The sequence below is a fragment of the Rousettus aegyptiacus genome, unplaced genomic scaffold (assembly GCF_014176215.1).
Source record: "Rousettus aegyptiacus isolate mRouAeg1 unplaced genomic scaffold, mRouAeg1.p scaffold_m13_p_4, whole genome shotgun sequence".
Lineage (NCBI taxonomy): Eukaryota > Metazoa > Chordata > Mammalia > Chiroptera > Pteropodidae > Rousettus > Rousettus aegyptiacus.
In genome coordinates, this window is record NW_023416307.1 from 1,477,759 (window position 1) to 1,504,000 (window position 26,242).

Consider the following 26,242-nt stretch of genomic DNA (forward strand, 5'->3'; position numbering starts at 1 on the left):
GGCAGGAGAGCTGGGCGTGGATGAGTCAGGGAGAGAAAAAAAACACGTGTTGGGGAAAGAGACGAGAATTGTGGTGCCGGGGTCCTTGAATGAGCGAATTTCGCCCGTGAGATGTGTGCAAACTAGTACGGTAATAACCACGGTGGGCGCGGGTGGGGAGCTCCAGACGGCAGAACCAACAGAAACGCCTGGAACTTCTGGGGAGGCCGCCTCGGGGTCAAGTAACTCGAAACAAAATTTTTAAAATTTACTGAATGAAGCCATCGGAGAGTAACAGGGAATGGGTTTGTTCTCCTACAACCATGAAACTGGACAGAAGGTTATGAAGTGGCCATGTTCAGGCAGTGGGACAGGCAGCCTCGGGCCCTGATCCTTGAAGGCAGGTTAGCGTGTGAGCTAAACTCCGAATTCACCCCAGATCTCTGCCTGGGGCAATTTCCAAGCCATGGCAGGGGATGCAGAGCCCAGACAGATAACAGTGATTTTGCCAAGTGGAAAAAAAAAAAAACATAGCAATTTAGAAGTATCGAGACTCTGGATTTTGCTGCGCACGATACTGAAGAATAGGGAGCTGTTCAAAAAAAGCTTCTAAAACTTTGCGTGAGGCCCCCTTCGCGTCTATAGCTGAATACTGCATTTTGCATGCCTATTGTGAGACTCCGTGAAATCTAGCAGAGAATGACTACCAGGAGGATGTGCGATGAACAAATTTCAGAGGTTCCACAGTGATGAAAAATGACAGAGTTCTGACGAGCCGGAAGAGAGACACGTGAGGAATTCAGGGAAAATCGCCAAGAGGCTATGTTAAGAGTAGGGCCAATCTAGCCCTGAAATTAAAGCTACTCTAGACCAGCCCTAAAAAATGCCTCAAGGGACCCTTGACAGGACGAAACTTCTCCATCATCAAATTAACTGACCAGAAGAATAATGCTCAATATTCTTAAAAGCAAAACAACAAAATCCAGATTCTCGGTTGCGTAGGAAGAAGGAAAATGGATTTTCGCTGTTGTAAAATCCTCCCGACCTCATGCATGAAGTGGTGTAATATTATCTGAAAAAAGATGTTGCTAGTTAAATATATACATCATAAACTGTTAAGCGATTACCAAAAATGAAACAAATAGGTATAGCTATTAGCTCAATAGGACAGGTAAAAGGGAGTATTAAAATATATTCGATTAACCACAAAAACATTAGGAAAAGAAAGGGTAACAAAAAAGAGATGCAAGAAATGAAAAACAAATAAGTAGATGGAAGACTTGAGTGCAACTACATCAGCGCATTAAGTACAAATGGGGTAAATATTCCAATTAAAAAGCCAAGAATATCGATCTTAATACAAAAACGACTTTCAAGTACACGCTACCACGCTTGAAACACAAAGGCATGCGCAGTTACGGCCTTGGCATTGGCGGATAGCACAACCCTCCGATGATTCTCCATCTGATGAGTGAGTATCGAGAGGACAGATGCGTTCAGTCAAATGCCCTAAAGTTGGCAAAGGATAAACAGCGCCAGTTAAGACACAGGCTGCGCCAGAGTCGTACTCTGCCCATCTGCCTGTCGCCGTGGACCCCATGTGCTTGATGCCGGAGGTGGAGCCGATGCGCTGGAGGCCGGTCCCGGAGCCACGGAGGGGCTGAGCCCCGCTGACAGGGACCGCGCAGGAGGGCCCGCCGGCCGGCAAGCCGGACCGCCCAGAACTCTTCCTGGCGTCCCCGCTTCCCCTTTTTCTTCCTGCCACCCCTGATTATGATTTGGACGCCTCTCAACTGCGACTTTGGAGCAGATTGAAGAACACGCCGTGTAGAAGAGGCCGTGGAGTAGTTCAAGCGTGGGGCAGTGAGCTAGGACGACAGCTTTGGGAACACAGCCAGAAAGGTAAACGTGCGACGATGTTCGAAGAAACCGCAGCAGGTAGGGATACGTCGCGTTTGAGAGGTGACGTCTGTAACTGCGGCGTCTGAGCCGAGGAGTGAAAAAGCGCGCGGGAGAGAAGCGAGCAGGGCGGCGCATATCCCGGTCATGTGACCTTGGGCCGCCGTGAAGGTTAGCACGCGTTTTGGTAGCCTGGGTCATTGGGAAGGTACGTGAAGACTTAAGTTAAAATAAATTAGCCAGTATAAGGGAAATGAAAGAGAAAACAGCTCTCAGCTCTCCGCGGATGCCGTGGCTCACACCGTGGACCGGCGCACTCCGTGACGGCATGCTCAGTGGAGCGACCTTGGTGGTAATGAAGCCATCCGGGGAGAAAGGAGTGGACTTAATGACAGAACCGCCTGCCCTTTGGTCCCCGTTCTTGGCTCAGCACTACTGAGAGAAAGCTGCCAACACAACGGCTTTTTTAATTTGTGATGGTCTCACACTTCTTTATGTCCTGCGATTTATCTGCTGCTTCTGACTTTTAATGACGAGCTGTCACATCGCAAAACAAATACACTAAAAGGCCTTCGGTTCGCTTTTCTTTGGCAAGGAAAATAAACATTAGAAAAGGCCGCCGTCTCATTGCTATGTGTATCGATCCAATTTTTGACGACCGTAGTCCTGCTATCATTTGGCTCCATTCATTTTTCCAACAAATAGATATGAAGCTTTTATTTTATAACAGATATTCTGAGTGTTAGGGGTACAGTGACGATCGAAATAGAGAGACCAAGCCTCTGCCTCGTAAAACTCACATTCCAGTGGAAAGGAGAGACAAGAAGAAGAAATAAATAAATAAATAATGGCAGGTATTGCTTGAAATAAAGCTCGGTAAGGGGACGGAGAGGGTCAGGGACAGGATTGGTAGGTAGGACATGCAGGAACAACCATTCCAGAGAGATTTTTGAGCAGAAACTTGACTCACGTCAGGGGGTAAGCCACAGAGCTTCCTGTCGGACATCGGCTCCAAGCAGAGAGACCAACGAGGACAAAGACCCAGTGTCAGGAGTGAGTTTTCTGCACTCAAAGGACAGCAGGAGAGCACCATGCTCGTGCAAGGGAGGAGGGAAGGTTCGAAGCCAGGGCTCGAGCCCTCTGTTCCGGGTGTGGTGGAAGTCACGGGATCTTCACGTCCAGCGCCATGATCTTACCTGGACTCGGCCCAATTACCATCTTAACTAAATGCCATCCAGGAGATCATGGCGATGTTTGTTTAGATGGTGCCACCCAGCTGCTACCACCAAATATCTCTCCGTTGTTTTGCCTTCGGAAAACCTGAATCCCTGGCCCTGTTGACAGCTAGGGAATCCTGTATCCGTTCTTCGGAAATACAGCTACTGAGAAGCCAAGAATTCCCAACATAAAACAGTACACTATACCTAAGACTGAAAGATATCTGTCCTGTTGTAAACATGCCTCACTTCCACTGGGAAAGCCTCTCGGCGAGGAAGCCAATATTTCAGCAAATACGCTCACCGTACCATACTGAATAAGTGTGACACAAAAGAAAACCAAAATATCATTTGAAAAAGAGGAAACCAGCAACTTTAGGGAATTATATTCCCGGACAATGCAGAGTATTCGGAGTCTTTGGGTCCCACCGTAAGTTTTGGCCTGAAGGCTCTGCACCCTTCTACCTGCAGCTCTGTGTCGCCCTGACCAGAATTCTCCTATGACGCTTTGCCGTCTTCACGCAGATGGAGCTTCTTGGCTCATCCTGCTCAAGGACCTTGAGTGCTGGGTTCACTCTCATTTGAGTTATTAGCTGAGCCATGATACTATAAACTAGAGTCGTAATATCAATTTATTCATTCGTCCCCTCAACGAAGTATTTGCAGAGTGCTTTCTATATCTCAGCACTGTCCTCCATGCTGGGGACATGGTCTGTGAGAAAGGAAGGTTTCTTCTTCTCACAGGATGTACAGCCTGACGTGGAAGACAGGCAGTTAGAGCAGCAAATGCAACAAGTGTGACAAAGACTGTATTAGGGCAGCACAGAGTAACGTAGAAGCACTTGATCTCATTTATGGCACCATCGAAGGTGTCCCAGACTCAGGGGGCTTTGAGCTGAGCTGTACATAATAATAACAAATGAGAATTCATCAAACAAAGCAGTGCAGAGGGGTGTGCAAAGACCCGGCGACATGCATGCCCATAAGGACTAGAAGAACAGAGCGGATCGTGGAATGGCAGGGCAAAGTCTGGAAGAGGGGACTCTTAGGAGAAGAAGCTGGAGCCCAAGGACCCACCTCACAAAGAGCCTTCGCGGTGCTGCGAGAGTGTGGACTGTATCAAGGGACAGTGGGGACGCACTGATTATTTTAAACAGGGAAGTCACAGTCATCATTCGGGTTCTTGGAAGGATCCTTCAGGCCGCTTTGTGGAGAAGGGAGTCAAGTGGGCAGTAAGTGATGGGTAGACCAGTTAGAAGGTTGATTCAGAAGCCCAGAGAAGGGCCAATATCAGCCTGGTCTCAGGTCGAATCCCTCTGAAAGCAGAGTGTGAGGCATGGCATTGGCTGCTGATCGCTTATTTGAGATGTAGTTCCTGGATCCCAGAATGAGAGAATAGGGAAAAATGAGATCAGAAAGGGAGGAAAAACCAATAAAAGTTGTTTAAATAAGCTAGTTGCTCTATGGACAACAGGAGCTCATTCGACTGGACGAGATCCCTCTGAGCAATCATCATTCTCAAAGTGTGGTCTCTGGACCCGCAGCCTCTGCAGCACCCGGGAGCTTATCGGCAAAGCAGGATCCTGGATCCAACTTTAGATGTACCAAGTCAGAATTTCCCGGGATGGGGTTCAGCTGTTTGTGTTTTAATCAGTTCTTTGGGTGACTCTGCTGCCCTCTGATGTTTGAGAAACACAAGCATAGAACATGCCTTAGAATTGTCCATGTGATCAAGGGGTGGAGAGGCAGGACATTTGTCCTGTCCTCCGTCCTTCAGTGGTGTATGATTGTTTCCCACGTTACGGGGTTGTATCAGTGAAGGTGGGTAACCTTTTGCGACTTCAGGGAAGTCTCAGAGACAGCAAAGAGAGACTCCTGTCCTGGGGGTACTGGCCTGGCAAAGCGGACAGAACCGTCCATCCCAGAGGTGCTGAATCAAGGTGAGCCAAGGGCAGGTGGCTCTTCACCACACACCCCATCTACCCGTCATGACTAGGACACGGCAATGAAGATGAACAGAATCTGAGGAAATGTGCTACATTTTCCAAGAATCATCAGTACCTGATACAAAGAGATAAAAGATGGGGATATGAAACATAACTCTCAATTTTATGGGCCATTTCTGTCTGTAATTACTTTACACTTACAATATGGCAATGGTTATTTCCCATGTAAACCTCTTTGATCAGTTTTTAAGTGACAACCCTTTGGATTAGAACCAAATTGAGGGGAGTGGTCACGGATCAATTATAGTTAGACATTCTTCCAGAGGAAATTCAAGAGATTAGTTATCTGCCCATTTGACAAGGCGTGCCTTGCTCTGAGCAGAATCTGAGCCAAACAGAGCATAGAATGTAGATGACTGTGTATTTGCCTTCCACCTGGGCAGAATGAATTTGGCATGACGTCTTAAACTTTGTAATTTATCCTCGAGGTTGATTGATTGTTTCTACCAGAGAACTCTGTTCTATGAAATCTCTAGCCCTTTTCCTAGAAATAATTTTCTCAACACGAGGTAGTCATCCCTGATCACCATATTTTAAATATACTTCCATTTTACTGAATATACTTGGCTTAGAATACCATCTGAATAGAGTAAAATCGCGTCCTAGTTACGCAGTACTGGAGAGACCCATTGGCGGTGGAGCATGTTTCATTTCCAGGTTGGGAACTGTGTTCGTCGTATGTAAAGCCGAACATGCCGGCCTTCCTACAGCACTCCCGCAGCATTTACTGCCTTCCGGGCACTGCTGTGAGGACATTTACCATGTTAATCCATTCGAGGCCCACGCCAGTCCTGTAAGATGCGTGCCGTAATTATTCCCCATTTGCAGATAAGGAGAGTAAAGTTAAAAGACGCTCGGTAACTTGGCGAGATGGTGCAGCCAGAAGCAGCAGAGCCGGAGATCCGCCCCCCACCCCCTCCCACCCCCCCGGTGCTCAGTGCTTCCCTGTCTGCTCCTCGCCTTCGCTCTCTTGTCTCTTCCCGAAACACAGCAGCGGGGTCCGTCTCCAGAGGCATCGTGTGTCTTGACAGGGTTCCCTTTTGCTTGGCTGTTTCATGGCCAGAGTGATCTTCTCCGTGGCTCACACCACGTCAAATGCTTCAAAGGTCCTTGCTGACCTTGACTCTCCTCTTCCTCTCAGTCCATTGCATGTGGTGGCTGGAATCCTATCTACCTGTAGCAGCACATAGGCCCACCTTTCTCCCTCGAAGTGAAGAATTCTGGAAATTGCAAAGCAGACAAGATCGGCTTTCTCAGGAATTATGGAAAGGGGAGGAAGGGCACCCACACTTGCTGAGTGTCTAATACATGGAACGCGATCCATTTCAGCTATGAAGTCCTGTGACCGGAAAGCCCGTTCCATCATGAACCACTGACCTGCTGAAAGAGATCTCAAGCTTCTGACGCCTTTAGATGCTCCCTTCCATAGAAGAATCTGTATTTTCTCTTTAAGACTCAAATATTCCTAAAATCACAATAACTTAGCTCGAAGCATTTGCTTTCTCTTTGCAAGTATGTTTTAAACGAAGTACACATTTGTGTTTCGCTTAGGGATGGATTTTTTTCCCAGCATCTCACAACACTCACCAAATAAGTAGCCACTTGATCTGCTTTTGTTAGAGGTACACCAGAAGGCAGTCATGGTACCTTCCTTCAGCTGGCCACAGAAGGGTGCTGGCATCAAGAATGGTGGCCTACGTGTCTTCGTCAGCATTTGGGGAAACGTTCGATAGTATGCTGTGTTCTTAATTGACTTTAGGGAACACCTTTTAATTCTCCCTTCACCCCCTATCTCAGTACGAAGAGATACCAAACACTTTGAGCAGTTCACACACAAGAGGAATACTTACTTTGATAATTACTCTTTGATGAGCAAATACGTGTTCTCTTCTCCTTAAACTGTGGTCGTGATTCTGTCTTCCATGGAGCGGATTCCTGGAGGTCTTCCATAACACAAGTCAAAAACAGGAAGTCATGCTCCCCTGGTTGATAGTCCACACTCAGGAGTCTAGTTTTCTCCAGGGCAAAGTAACTTCCAAGTGCAGAAGCTCATTGATATCAATAAGGAAAATTGCCTGCCCTGAGGTGGCTTCCCTAATTTGTCCCAAATTACAAACGTTGTTTTTTTTTAAATTTCCCACATATAAAACATTCTTTGTATTTTAATATTTATTAAAGTTCTTGCATTTCTCAAAATCACACTTTGAATGAATTGCGATGCTCTCCGAATTTCTGATGATATTTCTGCCTTTGCAGTTCCCCCCAAGTTCGTGGTCCAGCCACGGGACCAGGATGGAATCTATGGCAAGGCTGTCATCCTCAACTGCTCAGCCGAGGGTTATCCCGTACCCACCATAGTATGGAAATTCTCCAAAGGTATGACGTTTCTTGTTTGTTTGCTATCTGCCAAGCATGTTACATTCTAAAGAATTAGGTGAGGATGTGTATAGTCTTTCCAGAGATGTTTCTTGCAAGTTGCTAAGCCCCCAGTAGTCCGCCAAAGTGCTTTTGTTCAGAGCATGATGAGAACGAGAGGCAGGTTATTCACACAACTTATTTCTGCATTATTTCTGGGAAACTTCAGCTGCCTGCTGATACTGTGTAACTGCGATCTGCTTGGCCACCACTGTGCGCCCTCGTGTGGAGATGCGGGTATAGGTTGTCAGAATCACTCACTGTTGGGAAATCAGGTCCCTGGCATTTAGATGTATGCAATGACATGGTTTTAGAAGGCTGAAAATAAAAGTGTTGTTTCATTTGCCTGGTTACCTTAGATAATACAAATTACACACAAAAACAAACACATCCAGTGTCCTATTTTGTGTGTCTAATGCCCCCTTCCTTCATTTCTAACCACGCCTTTCTCTTCAAAGGCAAAGAGCATTTTTCTTTGAAGGTAACACTGTAGATATTACATGAATAGAAGTGCGTAATGTATAACATGACGGGGGAACCAATCTAAACACTGCAAAAATAATTCACATCTATCTTATCATCTTCTCCAGGAAAATTCACTTAACTGTACTTACAAATATATTTCAGTTCTCTTTCTTTTCCGATTTACTCACCTTACTTTAGTAATTTATTTATCAAACAGGTGAGAGCCAAATAAATACTGGTGGGATGAACAAACAAACAAACGAATAAATTTGATCTTTTTTCTAGCAACCCAAGACCTATGATATATGATTCATTGTTCCAAATGTCTGTATTTATTTGTTGATTTAATCATGGTTTGTATTCCGGATGTTGCTTTTTTAGAACTACATGTTACATTTTCATATTAAAAAAAATAATAACAATAGAAGAAAAGCAGAGAGCGCCCTTGCCAGAATGCCCTCTGGTATGCTTCCTTTTAAGGACAAAAGGAGGGAGAGGGGAGGGGCTCGACCCCGTATCACAGGGAGAATCAGTTCGTTTTTCGCAAATCTCTGAGGCTACTCCTCTGTAGCAGGCCACACAGTATTGTCCATGTGAAAAGCACTTGATTTAAAAAGTAAAAGCTGGTTGTTCAGAGTGTCCACCCACACGATTTCTTATTTTAATCTGTGTTCGCAGCCCCGTGTCGCGTCACATGTAAAAAAATAAGCATCCCGCGTTAACTTTCGTCTGCGCAGATGTGCGCATGTGATGCTGGCACCATTTTTCCATGACACTTTCCCCCTTCGAAGTTATTTCTAGTGGCGGCCGTTGTGCGACGTTCCCTGCCTCTCCCTTAAGTCGCGCCCAGTTTCTCAGGACTACAAACACCACAGCAGTGAATGTCCTCGTATGTTGATGCGATGTGCGCGTGCGGGATTGCTTTCCCCAGCTAAATTCCTAGACGTGGAGGAGCATGAGCACGCTGCAGGCTTGGGGTCTGCACGGGCCCGGGGCCAGTTCGCACACCCACCGGGAGTCCCAGGCTGGGCGCGACCCTGCGTCTTTGCCGATGAGATGGGATCTTCTTATTCTCAGTTTTTACATTGCGATGAGTAAATGGGTTCCCTGTTTCAATTTGCATGTTTAGACCTCTAAGGATGTTAAGAATGTTTTATCTTATAAAACATTTACTGATCAATTCTGTTTCCCCTTTGGAGATTTTTTTTGTTTATGTTACTTACACACTTATTTCCCTGTCTTATTTTCAGGAACGTTTTTCATAGACTCAGTGTTTTGTCTGTCATGGGTTGAAGAGACGTTTTATGCCTTCCCATCATTGATATGCAAATTAAGTTATAGTAGCCTTTTTATCTTTAGAATTCATATGTGATATAAAATCATCAAAGAAAAAATGAGAAATTACAACAAAATTTTAAAAAGTCAAATTGACCCCAAATAACCCCAAAGATAATGACTGTAAACATTTTTGTTTAGACTTTCACACCTGTCCTCAGGCAAAAAATACATAAATAGAGAGAGAGATACACGTAATTTTGTGGATTTTTAGTTTTTTTTCTTGAGTTAACAATATGCTTTGAGTATCTTTCCACGTTGACAAATATGGGCGTTCACTATGACTTTATACCATCTTTATGCTATCTGTGCAGAGTTTATGTTAATACATCAGTAAGCATGTCTAACCAGCTCTTGCTTTTGTTAGGATCGAGTTCAGTGACTTAGAGCCATCTGGGTTTATTTTTTCTCGTGAGAGGAATCTGGACATGGCTCGTTCAGGATTGGTTGGTCTTCACCCCGAGTCACCGGGGACCCCAACTGCTTGCATCTTTATGTCCTGCCATTCCCAGCGAGCAGTTCCCACCGTCAAAAAAATGGCCACCGAGCCCCGGCGGACACTCCCACATCCGCGTTGGCGGAAGAGCAAAGGGAGAGGGCCGCCAGGCCGCCCGGGCCCGCTCGCTCGAAGGTCCGCTGACATCGCGCTGGCTGGGTCACCTGAGCATGCTGCCGTCACGACTGTCACGTGCGCTATGTCGCTGAGAGGGAAGGATGGGCGCCGGGCAGTTAGGCGTTCCCAGCACTACCGTTGCGTATCGTGAATCTGTTTTCTCCGGGTTTTCATTGCTATAAAAATGTCACGACGATGTCTGGCTCATCGATCTGGGTCCACGTGGCCATGTTTTTCCCCTGGGGACAGATTTCCATACGTAGGATTGCTGGCTCGAAGAGTAAGCACTTTCTGTGCCTGTCAATATGTGTTGGCCACCTGCCAACGTGTCACTTATTTACGCACCTTCCCACAGTTGACAGCGTTGCCTGTTTTTTTAAAACCAAAAAAAAAAAAAAGAAAAGAAAAAAAAGCCAGGTATTATGCTTTTTTTTTTTCACTATTTCCCAATAGAACAGGGCGATATGGCTTGTTATCATTTTAATTATATAAGTAATGAAGATGTTTCTTAAGAAAAATGCAGGCTGACTGGTGGAATGTGTTTCCAGGAAGCAAAATCCCACTAAGAAAATAAATACAGCTCTCTCGTATGTGACAGAAAAGATGCAAACGGAACGGGCTGGGCGTTTCTCTGAGAAATGCAGTTTAACCTGAGGCTGCAGCTCTTCGGAGTGAATCTCAGTGGTCGAAGGGCAGCTGTTGCAGAAATGAAACAATCTCTGCCGAAAAACAATGTTATTACAGTTTTGACCTTGGGTCTGGATAAACAGAGTCTAAGACATTCAATTCTATCCCCCGAGGGTTGTTTTTCTTTGTTTGTTTGTTTTGTTTTGTTTTGTTTTTTACATGAACAAAGAAGGTCTTTTGTCTAAAACAGATTTTTTTTTTTTAAGTCAAGGCTAACTGCCACGGGAGGCCTCACCCGCGCTCCCAGAAACCCACAGCTAAGCCCACGTATGTCATTTATAGTGTAGGGAGTGGTTTCAATCAGTGTCCTGTGACCCAGACAATCTCTGAGTTCGCTGCCGTGGGCCAGGGAGGGGTGGTTCGTGAAAGAGGTAGCCTGCCCTGGCTGGTGGCCACCAGGGTCCTTTGCTCTCTGACTACCCACAGACAAGGACTCTTCTGCACTCCAGAGATGCTTTGACCTTGGGATGTCCAAAGACAAGAGTCAGAGCATGCCTTAGTGTTTGGGTGGGAGAGGATCAGGGAGTAGTTTGCATTTCAAATAGGGCTGTCGGGAGACCCCAGGAGAAGGCAGTGTTTGAGCAGAGTCTTGGAAGAGGTGGGGGATGAGCCATGTACCTGTTTGCAGGTGGGGTAGGGGGTAGCGCTGAAGGTTCAAGGGACCCACTGGTGCTAAAGCCAGGGGCGGAAGTGGGTTTACATCTGGAATCTTCCAGAAACACCAAGAAAGGTGCTGAGCCTAGGCCGGAGTGGGTAGAAGGAGACCCTAGAAGTCCCGAGAGGTCAGCTTCCTCGTCAGCCATTCTCAGACGTGGTTTTGCCAAGGAGGGGCGGGTGGGGTTCAGGGTGGCGGCCATGGCGCGATGCTCTCTCCTTCCTTCTGTTGCCATGCCGACGCCAGCGCCGCCGGGGTAATCCAAGAGCAGCGCGCAGTCTGCACAGCGTTTTCAAAGGGTCCCACCGGCCCCGCTGTTCTGAAGGCAGACTGTGTGGGCAGCAGGAGTCGCAGCCGGAGACCCGTGTGCTGGTGTGGGTGGCTCAAGGCGACAGCGGTGGAGGAGGGGCGAGAGGTTGGATTCCGAGTCTCTCGGGCTGGCGGACTTGATGAGGGTATGAGAGTAAGGGAGGCGTCAAAGACGGCGCCCAGACCTTCAAGAAAAGCGACTCCAGGAGAGGGAGTCCGGCCGGCTGGGTGTCAGGACTCTGGGACCCTCTCCCTGTAGACACGATTCCCAGGAGAGGCGATGACGCGTTTTCTACATACCCTAATCTTTTTTCGATAACTGCCTTCTCTGTTGCCAGGGCTCGTACCCTGCGCATCCTGGTCCACCGCCACGTGCCCACCCTTAGCTTCGCCCCGGTTCTCTGTCGCCTGGGCCCTGTGCTCACCACCGAGCCTTTAGCTGCGGCGTTTATGCTGGGGACTATTCCGCGTTCTTTTTCGTTCACGATGGCTGTCGTTACTTTTTTTACACATAAAGTCAGTTTAGGTGGGAGGAGATTGGTGGCTCACGCTACTTCTGGGAGGGGACAGACGCTGCCTGGCTTCCCATTCGAAGGGACGGGACCATTTTGCTGGGCGCACCGAAGGGCCGACTCTGACACCCGGTAACTCGAGTTTACGCCTTCGTGTTATTCGGGGTCTGTTTTCCCACGGAAGTGGCGTGCCTGTTAACAGACAGGTGCCAGCCGCCTTCTAGCTGAGAAAACGTCTCCTGTAAGTAGTTGCTCTTTCCCACGCCTCATCGTCTCCAGCGTCTCCCCAACACGGCGCCGTGGGACGCCCCTCGCTCACGTCCCGCAGGCGTGTGCCAGTTGCTCTGGGACTTTGGCGCTCACTCACTCCCCGTTCGGTTGGACGGACCTTCCTCGTGTCCGTTCTCCGCACCTTTCCCCCCAGCACGCTCCGATCTCCCAGCGCTCTCTCCGGCCTCAACCTCGGTTGTTAGGCCGCCTCGCGGCCCGCCCGCCTCCGGTCCTGCCAGCTCAGGTTTCTCTCCTTCTCGAGCTCTCGCTCCATCACCAAGCGGCTGCGTCATTCGCAGCTTTCATCTAAGTCACGGCGACATTCTTCTGGGAAGATTTCAGTACTCGATTTATTTTTTTCTATTTCTTTCATTTCTTTTATAGTATCTTTGCTAGATTCTGGCTTCCTTTTTTTAAAAAAAATTGTTTATTTGTTTGTTTATTTTATTTATTTTTTTGCCTACAGCACCTGGTATTCCTAGGTGATTACTTTTATTTGTTTGTTTGTTTATTTGTTTGTTTGTTTTTATGGTGACATTGGTTAACGAAATCCAATGAGCTTCAGCTGTACGTTTTAACAGTAAGGCATATATGTGTTTACACTGTTTTGCCCCCCATAGTGAGATTTCTTTCTGTCACCACACATTTGACCCCCTTTACCCCATCTACCTCCCCCACCCTCTGGTCACCACTAGTCTACTGTCCATGTCCACGAGTGTCTGTTTGTTTGTCCTGTTCCTTTGTTGCTTTTAGGTTTATATCCCACATGTAAGTGACATCATGTGATTTTCAACTTTTTCTTTCCGGCTTATTTCCCTTAGCATGATCATCTCGAGGCCCATCCATGTTGTCACAAAGGGCGGTATTTCACTGCCTTCCTTGTGAGAACTCACGTTTGAAGAAAATTCACATGCCCAGAAAGAGATTCCCTGGTGTCTCGCCTGACCCTACTCCTCGGGGTCCAGAACCCTCGCCAGGCCCCGGGAAGCCCCTGCTGCACCCAGTCTGCGCATGTCATGCTCGGCTTTGCCCCTCCCACGTGCCCCCCACCATGGCACACTGTCAGGGAGCTTGCTCAGACCCCAGCCGGGGGCCCTCTCTCTGTGTCGTTCTGCGCACAGAGCTGTTCCGTGTGCAGTGTGGGCTGCCCACTTTCCTAGCTTATGCTTGAGATTTGAGCTATTATGGTGCCTAGTTTCGCGCAAAATAGGGTTTGTGTTTTCTAGTCCTTCTTCTCCCATTTGCTTTTGTATAGTTTCCAAAAAAAAGAAATACTGGTCGTATGCTGCCATCTTTAAACCTTAAATCCTATCGTTTTATATAAGCTTTATTAAATTTTGACTTTATTTTAGAAAAATAAGTAGGAATCCAGGAGAAATTATCAATTAACAGAGAGAGCTGAGTTCAGACACACACGACACAGTCTAGTTGTGTTACTGCGGGAAAATTACTTAACCTGCATGCACCTGTATTAACACAGATTTCTCATATGTGAAGCAGACAAGATAAGGGATTAACGTGAGGATTTAGTGAGAGGATTCATAGAACGCATCTATTACGGTGCCTGGCACACGGCAATTAGTCAACACGCATTAGCTGTTATCATCATCATCATCATCAGCATCATCATCATCATCATCAGCTCACATGGTAAGAGCATCTATTACGGTGCCTGGCACACGGCAATTAGTCAACACGCATTAGCTGTTAACATCATCATCATCATCAGCAGCATCATCATCATCAGCTCACATGGTAAGAGCATCTATTACGGTGCCTGGCACACGGCAATTAGTCAACACGCATTAGCTGTTAACATCATCATCATCATCAGCAGCATCATCATCATCAGCTCACATGGTAAGAGCATCTATTATGGTGCCTGGCACATGGCAATTAGTCAATACGCATTAGCTGTTAACATCATCATCATCATCATCATCATCATCATCATCATCAGCTCACATGGTAAGCCAATTGTCCTAAAACCATTTATCGAATTGCCCAACCTTGTCCCACTAACTCAAATTGCTTTATAGTCTGTGAAAATAACGTGCCTACCGAAGTCTGGTTTTATCTCTCCCTCTGTCACACTGGTCTGTTCTGACATCAGGACCACACAAATTAGAGGTTTATCTCTTCCCAAGTTATTTTAATATCTAGTAAAACAATATTTTTTTCATCACTTTTCTTTTATGAAAACATCCTAGATTTCACACATGGATTTTTGTTTACTTGTTTTTTTTCTAGATGAATGTTAGGATAGTTTTATCAAAATTTCCCCCAAAAAAAATTATTCTGAAAAAGTTGGGAGATTGTAATAAATTTAAAAGTTAACAAGGAGAATGTCAACATCATAGAAAGATTGAAACTTCCCAGTCACTAATATCTATTTCTCCATTTATCCAAATCTTTCGTTGTGTGCATTATTTCATTTCCTTCCTGTATGTCCGGGGTAGTATTTATAAATGTCTGCCTAGGGTTTTCTTTGGTCCCCTTTGCTTTTCTGGGTGGGAGGGTATCACATCCACAGCGCGTGCTCATCGGGCCTCTGCAGCTGTCCGTGGGCCTTTTTTCTCCCAGCCGGGGAAAGGTTGTCCTTGATCTGGAGACGTTCCTGTTTCCCTCCACTCGGGGGCACCCACGGAGGGCCGTCCCTGGGCTGGGGCCCGCCTTTCCCGCCTGCTTCTCTGTGGGTTGCCTTTCTCCCTCTCTTGTTCCTGAGTCCTTCTCGCTCTTCACCATGGCACATTTCACAGAACCAAAGTCTTCCCAGCTCCAGTTCTCCCTGGACGCTCCAGAGAATCCGGAGCTGTCCCCAGAAAGCTGCTTTAGGTTGTCATTTCTGCATCCACAAGGTGCGGTCCACCCCCAGCTCTAGCTGTCCCTTACCGCCAGGGTCCCAGAAATGTCCTCTTCTGCTTATTCTCAATCCACCTGCCAAAACCCTTCCCCCTTGTCGTAGATGCATTACAGGGGTTAACGGGACTTAGAGCCTTTGTTTAGAAATCCATAGAAATAAAACCTGACAGAGGCGGTAGTTTTTAGATGTGTCCATCAAGAGTGCCCAGTTCCAGGTGACCTCTCTGAAGCCTCTTCTTACTTCAAGGGCTTGCCCTGCAATGCCTCACCTCAATCCTGCTCACAAGGTCAAGATGCCTTTCTCTCCCAAAGTCAAGATGAATTCTGCAGTCCCCGAGGCCTGTGTCTTGGAATGCCACGAAGAACATAGGCATGGGACAAGCCCAGGTCCACCGAGCAGATGGATTCTAGGACATGTTTTCCACTAACACCAACCCGGACCGCCCTGGCACGGTGACTAAACCCGCCTCTCCCTCAGCGGTCAAGAGACAGCAGGCCGCCAGCTCTCCCTGTACCAAAGTAGGTCCCTGTGGGGCAATCAAGAGACAATTACGCCCTTAACTGAGAGTGTCTTCCCTTGCCCCCGGGGAAAACTGGAGGTTTGGTGTTGCGGTAATAACTCGGTGTGAGGTTCGCACGGCCCAGTCAGGGCGAGCTCGTCCGGGTCCCCGCGCTCCCTCCTGAGGGCTGAGGCTTTCACCCGCTCCCTCATCCTCTCAGCTTCCCTCTGCCCCCAACCTCGGGCCTGAGCGTCCTCTCCCTGCACCCCGCGTTGACTGCCCAGGCCATCTGGCCTCATTTCTTCGCCATCACGACCACTCACACTGACCTCGAATGCCAGCTCATAGCCTTAGCTCAGAACAAGTGTCCTCTGCACACCCCCGTTCTGGCCCTCCGCCTCAGCCATCTCCTTGGGACCAGTCATCTAAGCCTGGTCCCACCCACCACTGTCCCGCCTCCCTGCCCGCCTGTCTGTCTGACTGCCCCCCAGAGCTCTAACCGTGCCGGCTCCTGGACCCGCCGCTCATCCTGCTCTCCCCGCGGGTTAGGAGGCCCCAAGCCTCTGCCCCCCGGTCCGGCCTCCGCTGTGCATCCCCAGGGACCCGCTCAGGTCTTCCCAGCAACACCTGCTTCAGACCTGTGCACCAGCCTCGTCCAGGCTGTCAGGTCCCCACTGTTCCCCAGTGTTCCTTGTCCCCACTGTCACACGAATCTGTGGCAAGATATGACTCTTGAATTAATACGTGGGAAGATGTCAGAAGATCTAAAAGGCAGAAGAAGGCAACACATCGCTGTGACATAATTTGTGAACATAAACCCAGATTCAGAGCTGAATGTGGCTCCTCCATGTAGGACAAAGGCAGCTCCACCTGTGTGTCCCCGAGCAGGGACCGTGCTTCTTGGTAAGAGGCAGCGAGTCCTTGGAAAAGGGCTGTGAGCAGACCAGAGGAGGCGTGTTCGACATACGGTTTTATTTTCTTCCTTTGATGGTGGAATAAAGCTCAGTGGGGAGGAAAACCTTCTGCCTCCCCCTGTGCTGAAGCCGGTGGGGTCCGGGCCCCCTGCGGAGCCCAGCCCAGAGAGCCGCACTTACCGCAAGCCCTGGTCGGGGCGGGGACAGCCCACCCTGGGGCGCGTGGGGCCCTCCATCCCTCCTCCTGCGCACCCCTCCCCCGCATCTCTCCCATGGCCCCAGGACTTCCCCGCAGAACCAGTGCCCACCGGTGCCCACCGAGGCAGCAGCTCTGCGGATGTTTAGGGACCCTCCTGCCCCAGGGAGGGGGTGGCTGAAGCTCGGTATGGTGGACACAGCCGCAGGGGCTCCTCGCAGCTCACGGTCCCCATTCAGAGCCGTGGGGACCCAGCCCGAGGAAGCCGCTTAAACCGCCCCAGTATCCCATTTCCCTCTGGCGACTGCCGAGTCGTGTCGGCTCAGGGCTTCACTTTCGAAAACGTGAGTAAGGGACCAGTTCCATCCTGGTGATCAGAGGAACAAGGTCCTTGAAGGCCGGGCCCAGCGTCGCCGTCCTGCAGTGGGCGCGGCCAGTGCCTGCGGGTGGCAGGGAGCTGGGCGGCGGGTCGCACCGCCGCAGAGCCGTCTTTCCACTGGAGAGGCGACTTCACTGTGGCCGTGGAGGCGCGAAGGGAAGGAATCGGACCGCGCGGGGACAGAAGGACATCAGGATTCGTGGCCTCACCGCAGCCCGGGTCGGCTGTGGCGTTTCGTCGTAGAGGGATTTCACGCAGGAAATGGGACGCCGCAGGAGTCTCAGGGGGACGGGGACGGGGACGCGGCTGCCTTGGGACCTGTGGGAGCCACCGAGGCTGCCCCGTCCGTGGTGACAGTGGCCCGCAGCGCCGAGCGCGACGTCTCCTGCAGAGCCCGGCGCCGGGGTCCGCCCGCGCCCGCCCCCGCGTCTGCACGGGGTGCCGGCTTCTTCCTCACACCTGCCCCATCGCGTTCAAGGGCCTCGCGCTGGTGGCGCTGGCCGTGGTGACAGGTCAGCCGCGGAAAGGCGTTCTCAGGCCTCCAGCCCTGCGAGCCAGGGGAACGAGCCCAGGGCGCAGCAATAGTGCCCGGACACACGCGAGCCGCGCGCGTCGCGCAGTGTGGACGCGTCCTGCCCCCCGGGCTTGGGAGTAGCTCCCGGCTGCACCTGGACCCGCGTCTCAGGGCCGCGCTCCTGTGCACTCCGGGGTCGTCTCCGGAACAGGGCGCCCAGCCCTCGGCGGCCCGCTGCCGGCTGCCGAACCACGAACGGGTCGCCCCTGTCGCCCGGCGCCCCTCGCTGCTCTCCCTCCGCACCTGTCCCTGCACCTGCTGGCCCCCTGCAAGCCGGCGCTCCGAGGGCAGCCAAACGCTCTCCCTCAGGAAAAGAGGGACCGCGTTTCCGATTCGTGGCGGGGAGAAGGGGCAACTTACAGCCCTGCCCTCTGGAGTTTGACGAAGTCGCCTCTCCACTGGGCTCTTCTACTCCGGCCCTGCCAGGCCCACGGGCCGGGGACGCTCCGAGCGTGCCCGCCGGCCAGCCTCTCCGGGTCCTCGCAAGTGGGCGAGCACTCCCACTCGGTGTGAACAACCGTCTGCGTAAATAAAAGGATTATTTTCCCGTTCCATGTATGACGAAACTATGGATACAGAGCAAATAAGCTCCTTGCTCACGGGACCAGCCCATCCGTCTCAGAGAGAGAGGGTCGGAATCCAATCCTGGTTCTCAGCCCCGGGCTCACTGCAGACCCAACAGACGTCAGAGTGGGAGAAAAGATGAAGCAGTTGCCGCGTTTGCTGCTGCCTCCGAAGCCGGCTCCCTCGGTGACGCGCGGCCATTCTCGTCCCGCTGTTCCCGTACCCTCGGTCCTGAGACCACTGCTAGGCGTATCTTCTCGATAAATAAGGCGGGTCACACGATATTACCACAACCAGTGACTCAGCGTGTGCCTTACACAGCGCTTCCGCACTTTCTTTTCCTATGTGGGAGCATTAAAACTGTCCCCGCTTGACCCCAGCCATCCACAGAAAATGGACAGCTTTTCAATTAATGACTTCCGATTGCTATAGTGTGTCTTCTAGATAATCACCTGAAGTGCTTACTTACCTCATGCTGACGAGACTACAGCATTTTGAAGATTGTGTGTGCTGTGTTAAGTTTTGCTCTTTACAATAAATGATGAATCCAAACTGGGTGACCGATGGTTCTATCGAATCATGACAAAGTCCACATCTCTCAAAATAAACAGGTGCCGACCCTCAGAAGTGTAGTTCTGATGATAGAAAAATTGATTCGCTGTTCTTCTTCTTAGTGAGCACGTTCAGATTTATAAATGGTGTAACCCTTCAAGCTAGGTTCATTCTCCGATGGGAAAAAAAAAAGATTTAATGTTTTTCAAATGCACTTATGCTCGCTTTATTTCTATCTTCGCTGGGACCTTTTGATAATGAGACAGCTTCTCTCTCTCAGTTAGGAATTAATAGATAATCCTTTACAGCTATTTCCCTGAGACAGCTTCACAATGTAGTTACTCTCCATATTGTAATTCTGCAGGATAAATGTGTCAAATATTACAAGTATTTTTCTAGTGAAAATTCTTGGAGGAAAGGAAAACATATGTGTTTTTGACATGAATAGTCCTGTAACTTTCTCACATTCTCTCAGCATTTTATTAGATTATTAGGGTTCTGTAACACCGTTCTATATAATTTATAACTCCCATAGCATTTTGAGATTTCTTGGTTTGCTGCCATATGGATATATTTTTTAAATCCTGCATTTGGCTGCATTTTCAGGTCACGTGTTTTTTACTAGATGTGGCTCCCACCCAGTTTGCAGTTAACTTCGCAAAAGGTATCAGCAACTTTCATAGATTTTCAAACTGTGGGTCAAATTTAAACATTTAAATAAAAACTACAGGCTTTTTCTTGGTTTTTAAATTTTAAATTATAATTTTTAATTTATATATATATATAACCTATATAATTAAATTAAAATGATTCATTTTAAATTTTAAAAGGATTTAAATGAAATCCTTTATCTTTATCCTAAAGAAGACGTTATCCATAAGAAGGATCTTTATAATTTATAAAACAAAATTCTTAAAACATAAATCAACTTTTATAGGAGAAACGACACGGTCATCTCAAAAGATGATGAAAAATTAGCTGATAATATTCAACGTCCAATCTTGATTAAAATAAGAACGACAATAAATTTTTGTAAAACAGCAATGTAGAAGCACTTTTTAAGACCCAATTGCTTTGGTAAATGAAGAAAAAAATGGAGCAGAGTCCAACAGATACACAGAGAAAGGATATGTATGGACTGTTCACTGAAGGACAAGCACGCATTGCTGAAACGGTCATGAAACGATGCTCCAACATATCTATAGGTAAAAATAAGGCCAAGCGAAAGATACAAAATTAAAAAAAAAAACAGTTAAATTATGCAAATTAATGCAATGTATACTGTACTGATGAAGATTAAAAACAATTACGAGCATACATGTATGAGGAAAAATTAACCACAGACAGCACTGTTGGAAATAAAACTGGCACGTTTTTTAGTAAGCAACTTAGCAATGCATTTTAACATTTAAATATGCAGATTCCTACCCCGAGAATTAACTCGAGAGATTGGCCATCACTAGTAGGGAGGCTTGTTGTGATATGGTCCATATTCTTGTGGAGTGGGAAAGACAGAAAGTCAGCTAATCCTAAAATGATTAAACGATTATAAGCAGAAAAAAAATTTTAAATAACAGCAGAAAAATAGCTGCTTCTTTTCAGTTAGATTTTTTTTTATCGATTTTAATTTTAGTTTTGTGGAACTAGAACATAGTCTGTGTTATTTTCACCTCATAGAATCTATTGAAATGTGTATTATGGTTCGCAATATTGTCTCTTTTTAAAATTTGTTTTCAATTAGAGTTGGCATTTAATATTATTTTATGTCTGTTTCAGGTGTACAGCACAGTGATTAGACATTTACGTAATTTAAGAAGTGATGCCCCTGACCGGTCTAGTGCCCGCCTGGCACCAGACGTAGCTATTACAGTATTATTGACTCTTCTCCCCAAGCTGTACTTCACATCCTCGTGACTGTTTTGTAACTACCAGTTTGCACTTCTTAACTCCTTCATCTTTTTCTCCCTGCCCCCTCTCCCATCTGACAACCATCACCTTGTTCTGTTATCTATGAGTCTATTTCTCTTTTGTTTGTTTATTTTCTTCTTCAGATTCCACATAAAAGCGAGATCATATGGTATTTGTCTTTCTCTGACTTATTTTACTTAGCATAATTTTCTCTTTTGATAACTGTTCCATGTCCTTGCTAAACCAATGTTTTTCTGCTATCGTTGGGTGTGGTGATCTATAAATGGCTGTTAATTTATAGTGGTATTAAAATCTTATGTATTTTAAATATTTATTATGCCCTTTTCATTGTTCTCCTTTTCAGACAATAATTACTCAATATTAGAAGGCTTGCTATTGTTCCAGAGCTCTAAGACAATCTATTCTGTATTTTTTTACTCTTTTTCAATTTTTGTTTCATTTTGGATAATTTCTACTGAAATAGCCTCAATTTTACTAATTTTTTCCTCTGCTGTGTCCAATCTGCTGATTAGCTTGTTTAGGGAATTCTTCATATCTAATATGTTTTTGTTGTTTCTATCATTTTATTTATTTGTCTTTTTAATGTAGTTTTTAAATTTTTCTTTGACTTTCTGCTCACATTTAACCATAAAAATGATGCATTCATTCAACAATAGTAATACACTGTGATCTTATAGTTCTCATCATTTGTTTTTAATAAATATCTATATTTTCAATTATATTAGACATAAATATTAGTTTCACGTGTGCAATGCAGTAATTAGTTGAAGTGATCACCCCAATAAATCCATTACCCATCTGACACCATACATACAATATTATTCCTGATTACAATATTATTCCTGTTTTCTTAGGCTATACTTTACATCCCCATGACTATTTTGTAACAGTCACTTTGCTTCTTAATCCTCTCCCCTTTTAACCCATTCCACCAAACCCCCTCTCATCTGGCCACTATAGAAATGTTTTCTATGAATTTGTTTCTATTTTATTTGTTCGTTTATTTTTTTCTATAGATTCCACATATAAGTGAAATCATAAGGCATTCGTCTTTCTCTGACTTACTCCACTCAGCACAATACCCTCTAGGTCCATCCATGTTGTTACAGATGGCAAGATTTCATTCTTTTTTACAGCTGAGTAATACGCCATTGTATGTGTGTACCTCCTCTTCTTTATCCATTCCTCCATTGATGGACACCCAAGTTGCCTCCATATGTTGACAATTGTAAATAATGCTGCAATGAATGTATGGATGAATACATGTCCCTTTCAAGTAATGTTTTGGGTTTCTTTGGATAAATACCCAGAAGTGGGATTACTGGGTCCTTCTTGGTCTCTTGTTGTAGCCTTTGTTTTAAAGTCTGTTTTGTCTGGTATAAGTATCAGTACCTGGTTTGTTTGGTTTTTTTTTAAATTTCCATTTCATAAAATATCTTTTTCTATCTACTTTACTTTACTTTCAGTCTGTGTGTGTCTTTCAATCTGAAATGAGTCTCTTATAAATAGCATAAGTAGAGTTTTGTTTTCTTATCCATTCAGCCACCCTATGTCTTTTAATTGGAACATTTAATCCATTTACATTGGAACTAATTGTTGCTAAATGTGTAGTTATTGTCATTTTATTATTTATACTTTTTATTTCTTCTTCTTAAAGACTTGTGATACTGGTTTGGTAGTGAAGAATTCCTTTAGCTTTTTTCCTTGTCTGGGAAGCTCTTCATCTGTCTTTCAGTTCTCAATGATAGCTTTACTAGGTAGAGTCATCTTGGTTGTATGTCCTTGCTTTAATCACTTTGAGTATTTCCTGCCAGTCCCTTCTGGTCTGCAAAGTCTTTGTTGAGAAATCATCTGATGCGAGCTCCCTTATAGGTGACTGACTGCTTTTCTTTTGCTATTTTATAGTTCTGTGTCTTTAACCTTTGGCATTTTAATTATGATGGGTCTTGGTGCGGGCCTCTTCGAGTTCATCTTGTTTAGGACTCTCTGAGCTCCCTGGGCTGGTATGTCTATTTCCTTTGCCAGGATAAGGAAGTTTTTCATCATTACTTTTTGAAATAGGTTTTCAATTCATTGTACTCTTATCTTGTCCCTCTGGTACCCTTATGATGTGAATGTTAATACATTTGATGTGGTCTCAGAGATCCCTTAAACTATCCTCATTTTGGGGGACCTTTTTTTCTTTTTGCTGTTTTGATTGGGTGTTTCCTGTTGCCTTATCTTCCGAATTGCTGATTTGATTCTCTGCTTCCTCTATCTACCGTTGATTCCCTCAAATTTATTTTTTTTTAATTTCTGTTATTGTAGTCTTCATTTCTGACTTTATTTTTGTGTTTTCTATCTCTCCATTGACATTCTCACTGAGATCATTGAGCTGCATCATGACCAGTGTTTTGAACGCTGCATCTGGCAAATTGCTTGTCTCCATTTTGTTCATTCCTTTTGTGGAACTTTGTTCTGTTCTTTCACGTGGGATATGTTGCTGTGTCTCCTCATTTTGGCTGCCTCCCTGTGTTTGTTTCTATGCATCAGGTAGGACTGCTGTTCTCCTGGCCTTCGTAGAGTGGCCTTATGTAGTAAGGGTGCTATGGGTCCCAGCGGCACAGTTTCGCTGGTCACCTGAGCCAGGTGTTCCAGGTGAGTCCCTTGTGGGGGCTGTGTGTGCCCTCTTGTAGTTGAGCCTTGGTTGCTGTTTGCACATCAGTAGGAGGGATTGACCCTCGGGTCGATTGGCTGTGAGGACTGGCGGTGACCACAGTGGAGGCGCTGTTGTGCAGGGGCTGACCCCACAGGGCAGGATTTGCTTTAGCAGGGCTGTGGTGCCTGCCCAGTCTGCCCTTTGGGTGCGTCGTTTGTGGAGGTGGTTGGGAGGTGCTCTGGTATCGTCTAAAGCTGGCCACCAGGTTTGTTGGTTCTGGGGCCTCCTGGGAAGGACTCTGTCGCAGGCCAAGGTCATCCACTGCATATACCCTACCCAGCCTATTTAGTATGAGCTACAAAGTGATCCGAAGATGATTGCCGCTTGTGCTGGGCTCGAGGGTGCCTGGGAGAGGCTAATCTGTGAACTGAGGCCACCTGCTCCTAGTGGCAGGCTTCTGCTGCTCAGCAAGAGTTACGGGCACACTGAGGCCAGGTGCTGCCTATTTGGAGTTTGCGAACCTTTGAGACATTTTAGGAAAGTCTGCACCCTGAGCCAAGACAGACGTTTGTATGGAAAAGCCCCCGGAAGTGGTTTGGGTGGGACTGTAAGTTGGGCAAGGGTCTCAGGGAATCACCACGGTGAGGTAAATGGGGTGTGAGCCAGGTTGGTGGAAACTCAGAGATGGTACCTGCCTACAGTGGCAGGCTGGGTGAGGGGAGGGCTCGACGAAGGAATGCTGGCCTCTGCCGGCACTTCCGTCTGGGCGGAAGCTGCCTCTCCAGACCCAGAAGACAGCCAAGCAACCTAGCAAGTTCATCCAAACTGCCATTTCCCCAGAAATCTCCAGCAACCTTAGTCCTCTGCTTCATTATGTCTAAATTTTTTTTTTCCAAACTAGTTCGACATAGACCTCCCACATACATCGATCGCGTCGTAGCTGTGCCATTATTTCCTCTAGGGAAAGCTCTCTGAAGAGAGTGGTGTTTGAATCCTGTGCTGTCTTAGTGCAATCACCTGACTTATGTATTTAAATAGCCTTACAGGACGTCAACCGTGCGTGCGTTTCTAGGCTGCGGTGTGGCTACTCTGGGGATTGAAATCTGCGGTACGTGTGTTCTCTTTATAGACTCCGATGCTTGTAGCAAGCGATGTCTTCAAATGCTGTGTCTCCGGAGCACTCCCTGTCACATCCATGTTCAGTCCCCAGGAACCCGAGGAATTTATTTAGTGCTGCCAGAGAGATCTACTTCTGTAGTCATTCTGTGGTGATGTCTTCGAATAATTTATCAGCTACTTAACACTCATTCAATTTGGCTTTTTACGTAGGGACTATCTGTAAGGCCTTTTACTCTTTATCTCGCAGAGTTTGAAATACTGTCATTTTAAATAAATGTGTTTCTCTCCAGACAAGAATTTCAATGTTGGAGGAAAGAAAAAAAAATTGGGGGGGGGAGGGGCATACCCCATGACCGACTGTCCTCTCTGATATATGTCAAATGTCCAGTGTCCACGGCTTCTCTACACTAGTCCAGGTGAACTTGACCTCGCGGCCTTCCCATGGGTATTCGTGTTTGCATCACGGCTCTTCTTTTCGACTCTGTTCCAGGTGCTGGGGTCCCCCAGTTCCAACCTATTGCCCTGAATGGCCGGATTCAGGTGCTCGGCAACGGGTCTCTGTTGATCAAGCATGTCGTGGAAGAAGACAGCGGCTACTACCTCTGCAAGGTCAGCAACGATGTGGGCGCGGACGTCAGCAAGTCCATGTACCTCACGGTGAAAAGTAAGGAAGAAGAACGCTTCGTTTTACCTAACTAGGTCTTTCGGGGCTTACATTTTCAATCGTTTCCATACGCATTTGTTTAAAAACAAAACGTTGGTTTGCCACAGCCGGTTTGATGCCTTGCTGTCCTAGAAACACGCATGAAGTGGAGGGTAGAAATCCAGCCAGGTGTCAACGGCATGCCCGTTGTCTCCTTGAGTCTGGGGCCGGGAACCGCGTGCCCCGCCCCCTTCGGGTCCCATGGGTACTGGTGCACGCTCTGGGCCACCCGGAAGGTGAGTAGATCTCTGCCTGTAGCGCCCATATTTCTATCCTGTTGGTTTTGTTGCGGAAAAGCCCAATATGTGGTCTCTGAGGGGTTTATTTCAGAAGTTTATTTTTATACATTTCGTTATTTGCAGGCTGGTTTGTCCACACATTTTCTTTTTAAGATCCTCATGAAATCAAGCAACTAGAAGCTTCATTACCAAAACACACAACCACAGCAAGCCAGAAACATGTAGCACTTGCCTGGCTTTCACAGTGCTGACCCATTTTATGGGAAAGGAGACCTTATAAATGAAATTATTTTCGTACTTCGGTAACCGAACCTCCAAAGAGAGGACACGACGTGGGCCAGCTTCCACCGAGTGCCGCTCGTGAGCACATGGTCGCGCACCCAGCTTATCGTGAATGGCTCCCGTCTTTCCCCATTCACGTGACTCGCTATCAGATGAATCATGATTTCTCACTGACCGCAAGGCTTCTATCAGACTTCCTGTCTTTCATTTTAGTTATGCTATGGATAGGTTGGAAAAGCTCTCTATCACAGGGGCATGGGGCTTGAAAGTGCATTTCGGTGGCGCGTGTGCTTGCGTGAGATCGAAAGGCCAGCCACACGACGACTAGTATCCATCCCATTTCAGTCTATTAGTCCGAGTCTATTATTCCTAACAGAACGATGAGAATTCTAAGGTATCTGTTTTCGGCAGGTGTCCTGTGTGGCCCAG

The 26,242-nt window shown here is 47.0% G+C and overlaps 1 protein-coding gene across 1 annotated transcript in view; it reads left to right on the forward strand.

The window, feature by feature from the left end:
- The window catches only part of DSCAM (DS cell adhesion molecule), a 510,406-nt gene that overhangs the window by 331,557 nt on the left and 152,607 nt on the right, over nt 1-26,242 (forward strand). The window contains exons 10-11 of the mRNA XM_016121720.2: nt 7,358-7,477; nt 25,080-25,253. Coding sequence (XP_015977206.1) covers nt 7,358-7,477; nt 25,080-25,253 — 294 coding nt within the window. The remainder of the gene's footprint in view (nt 1-7,357; nt 7,478-25,079; nt 25,254-26,242) is intronic.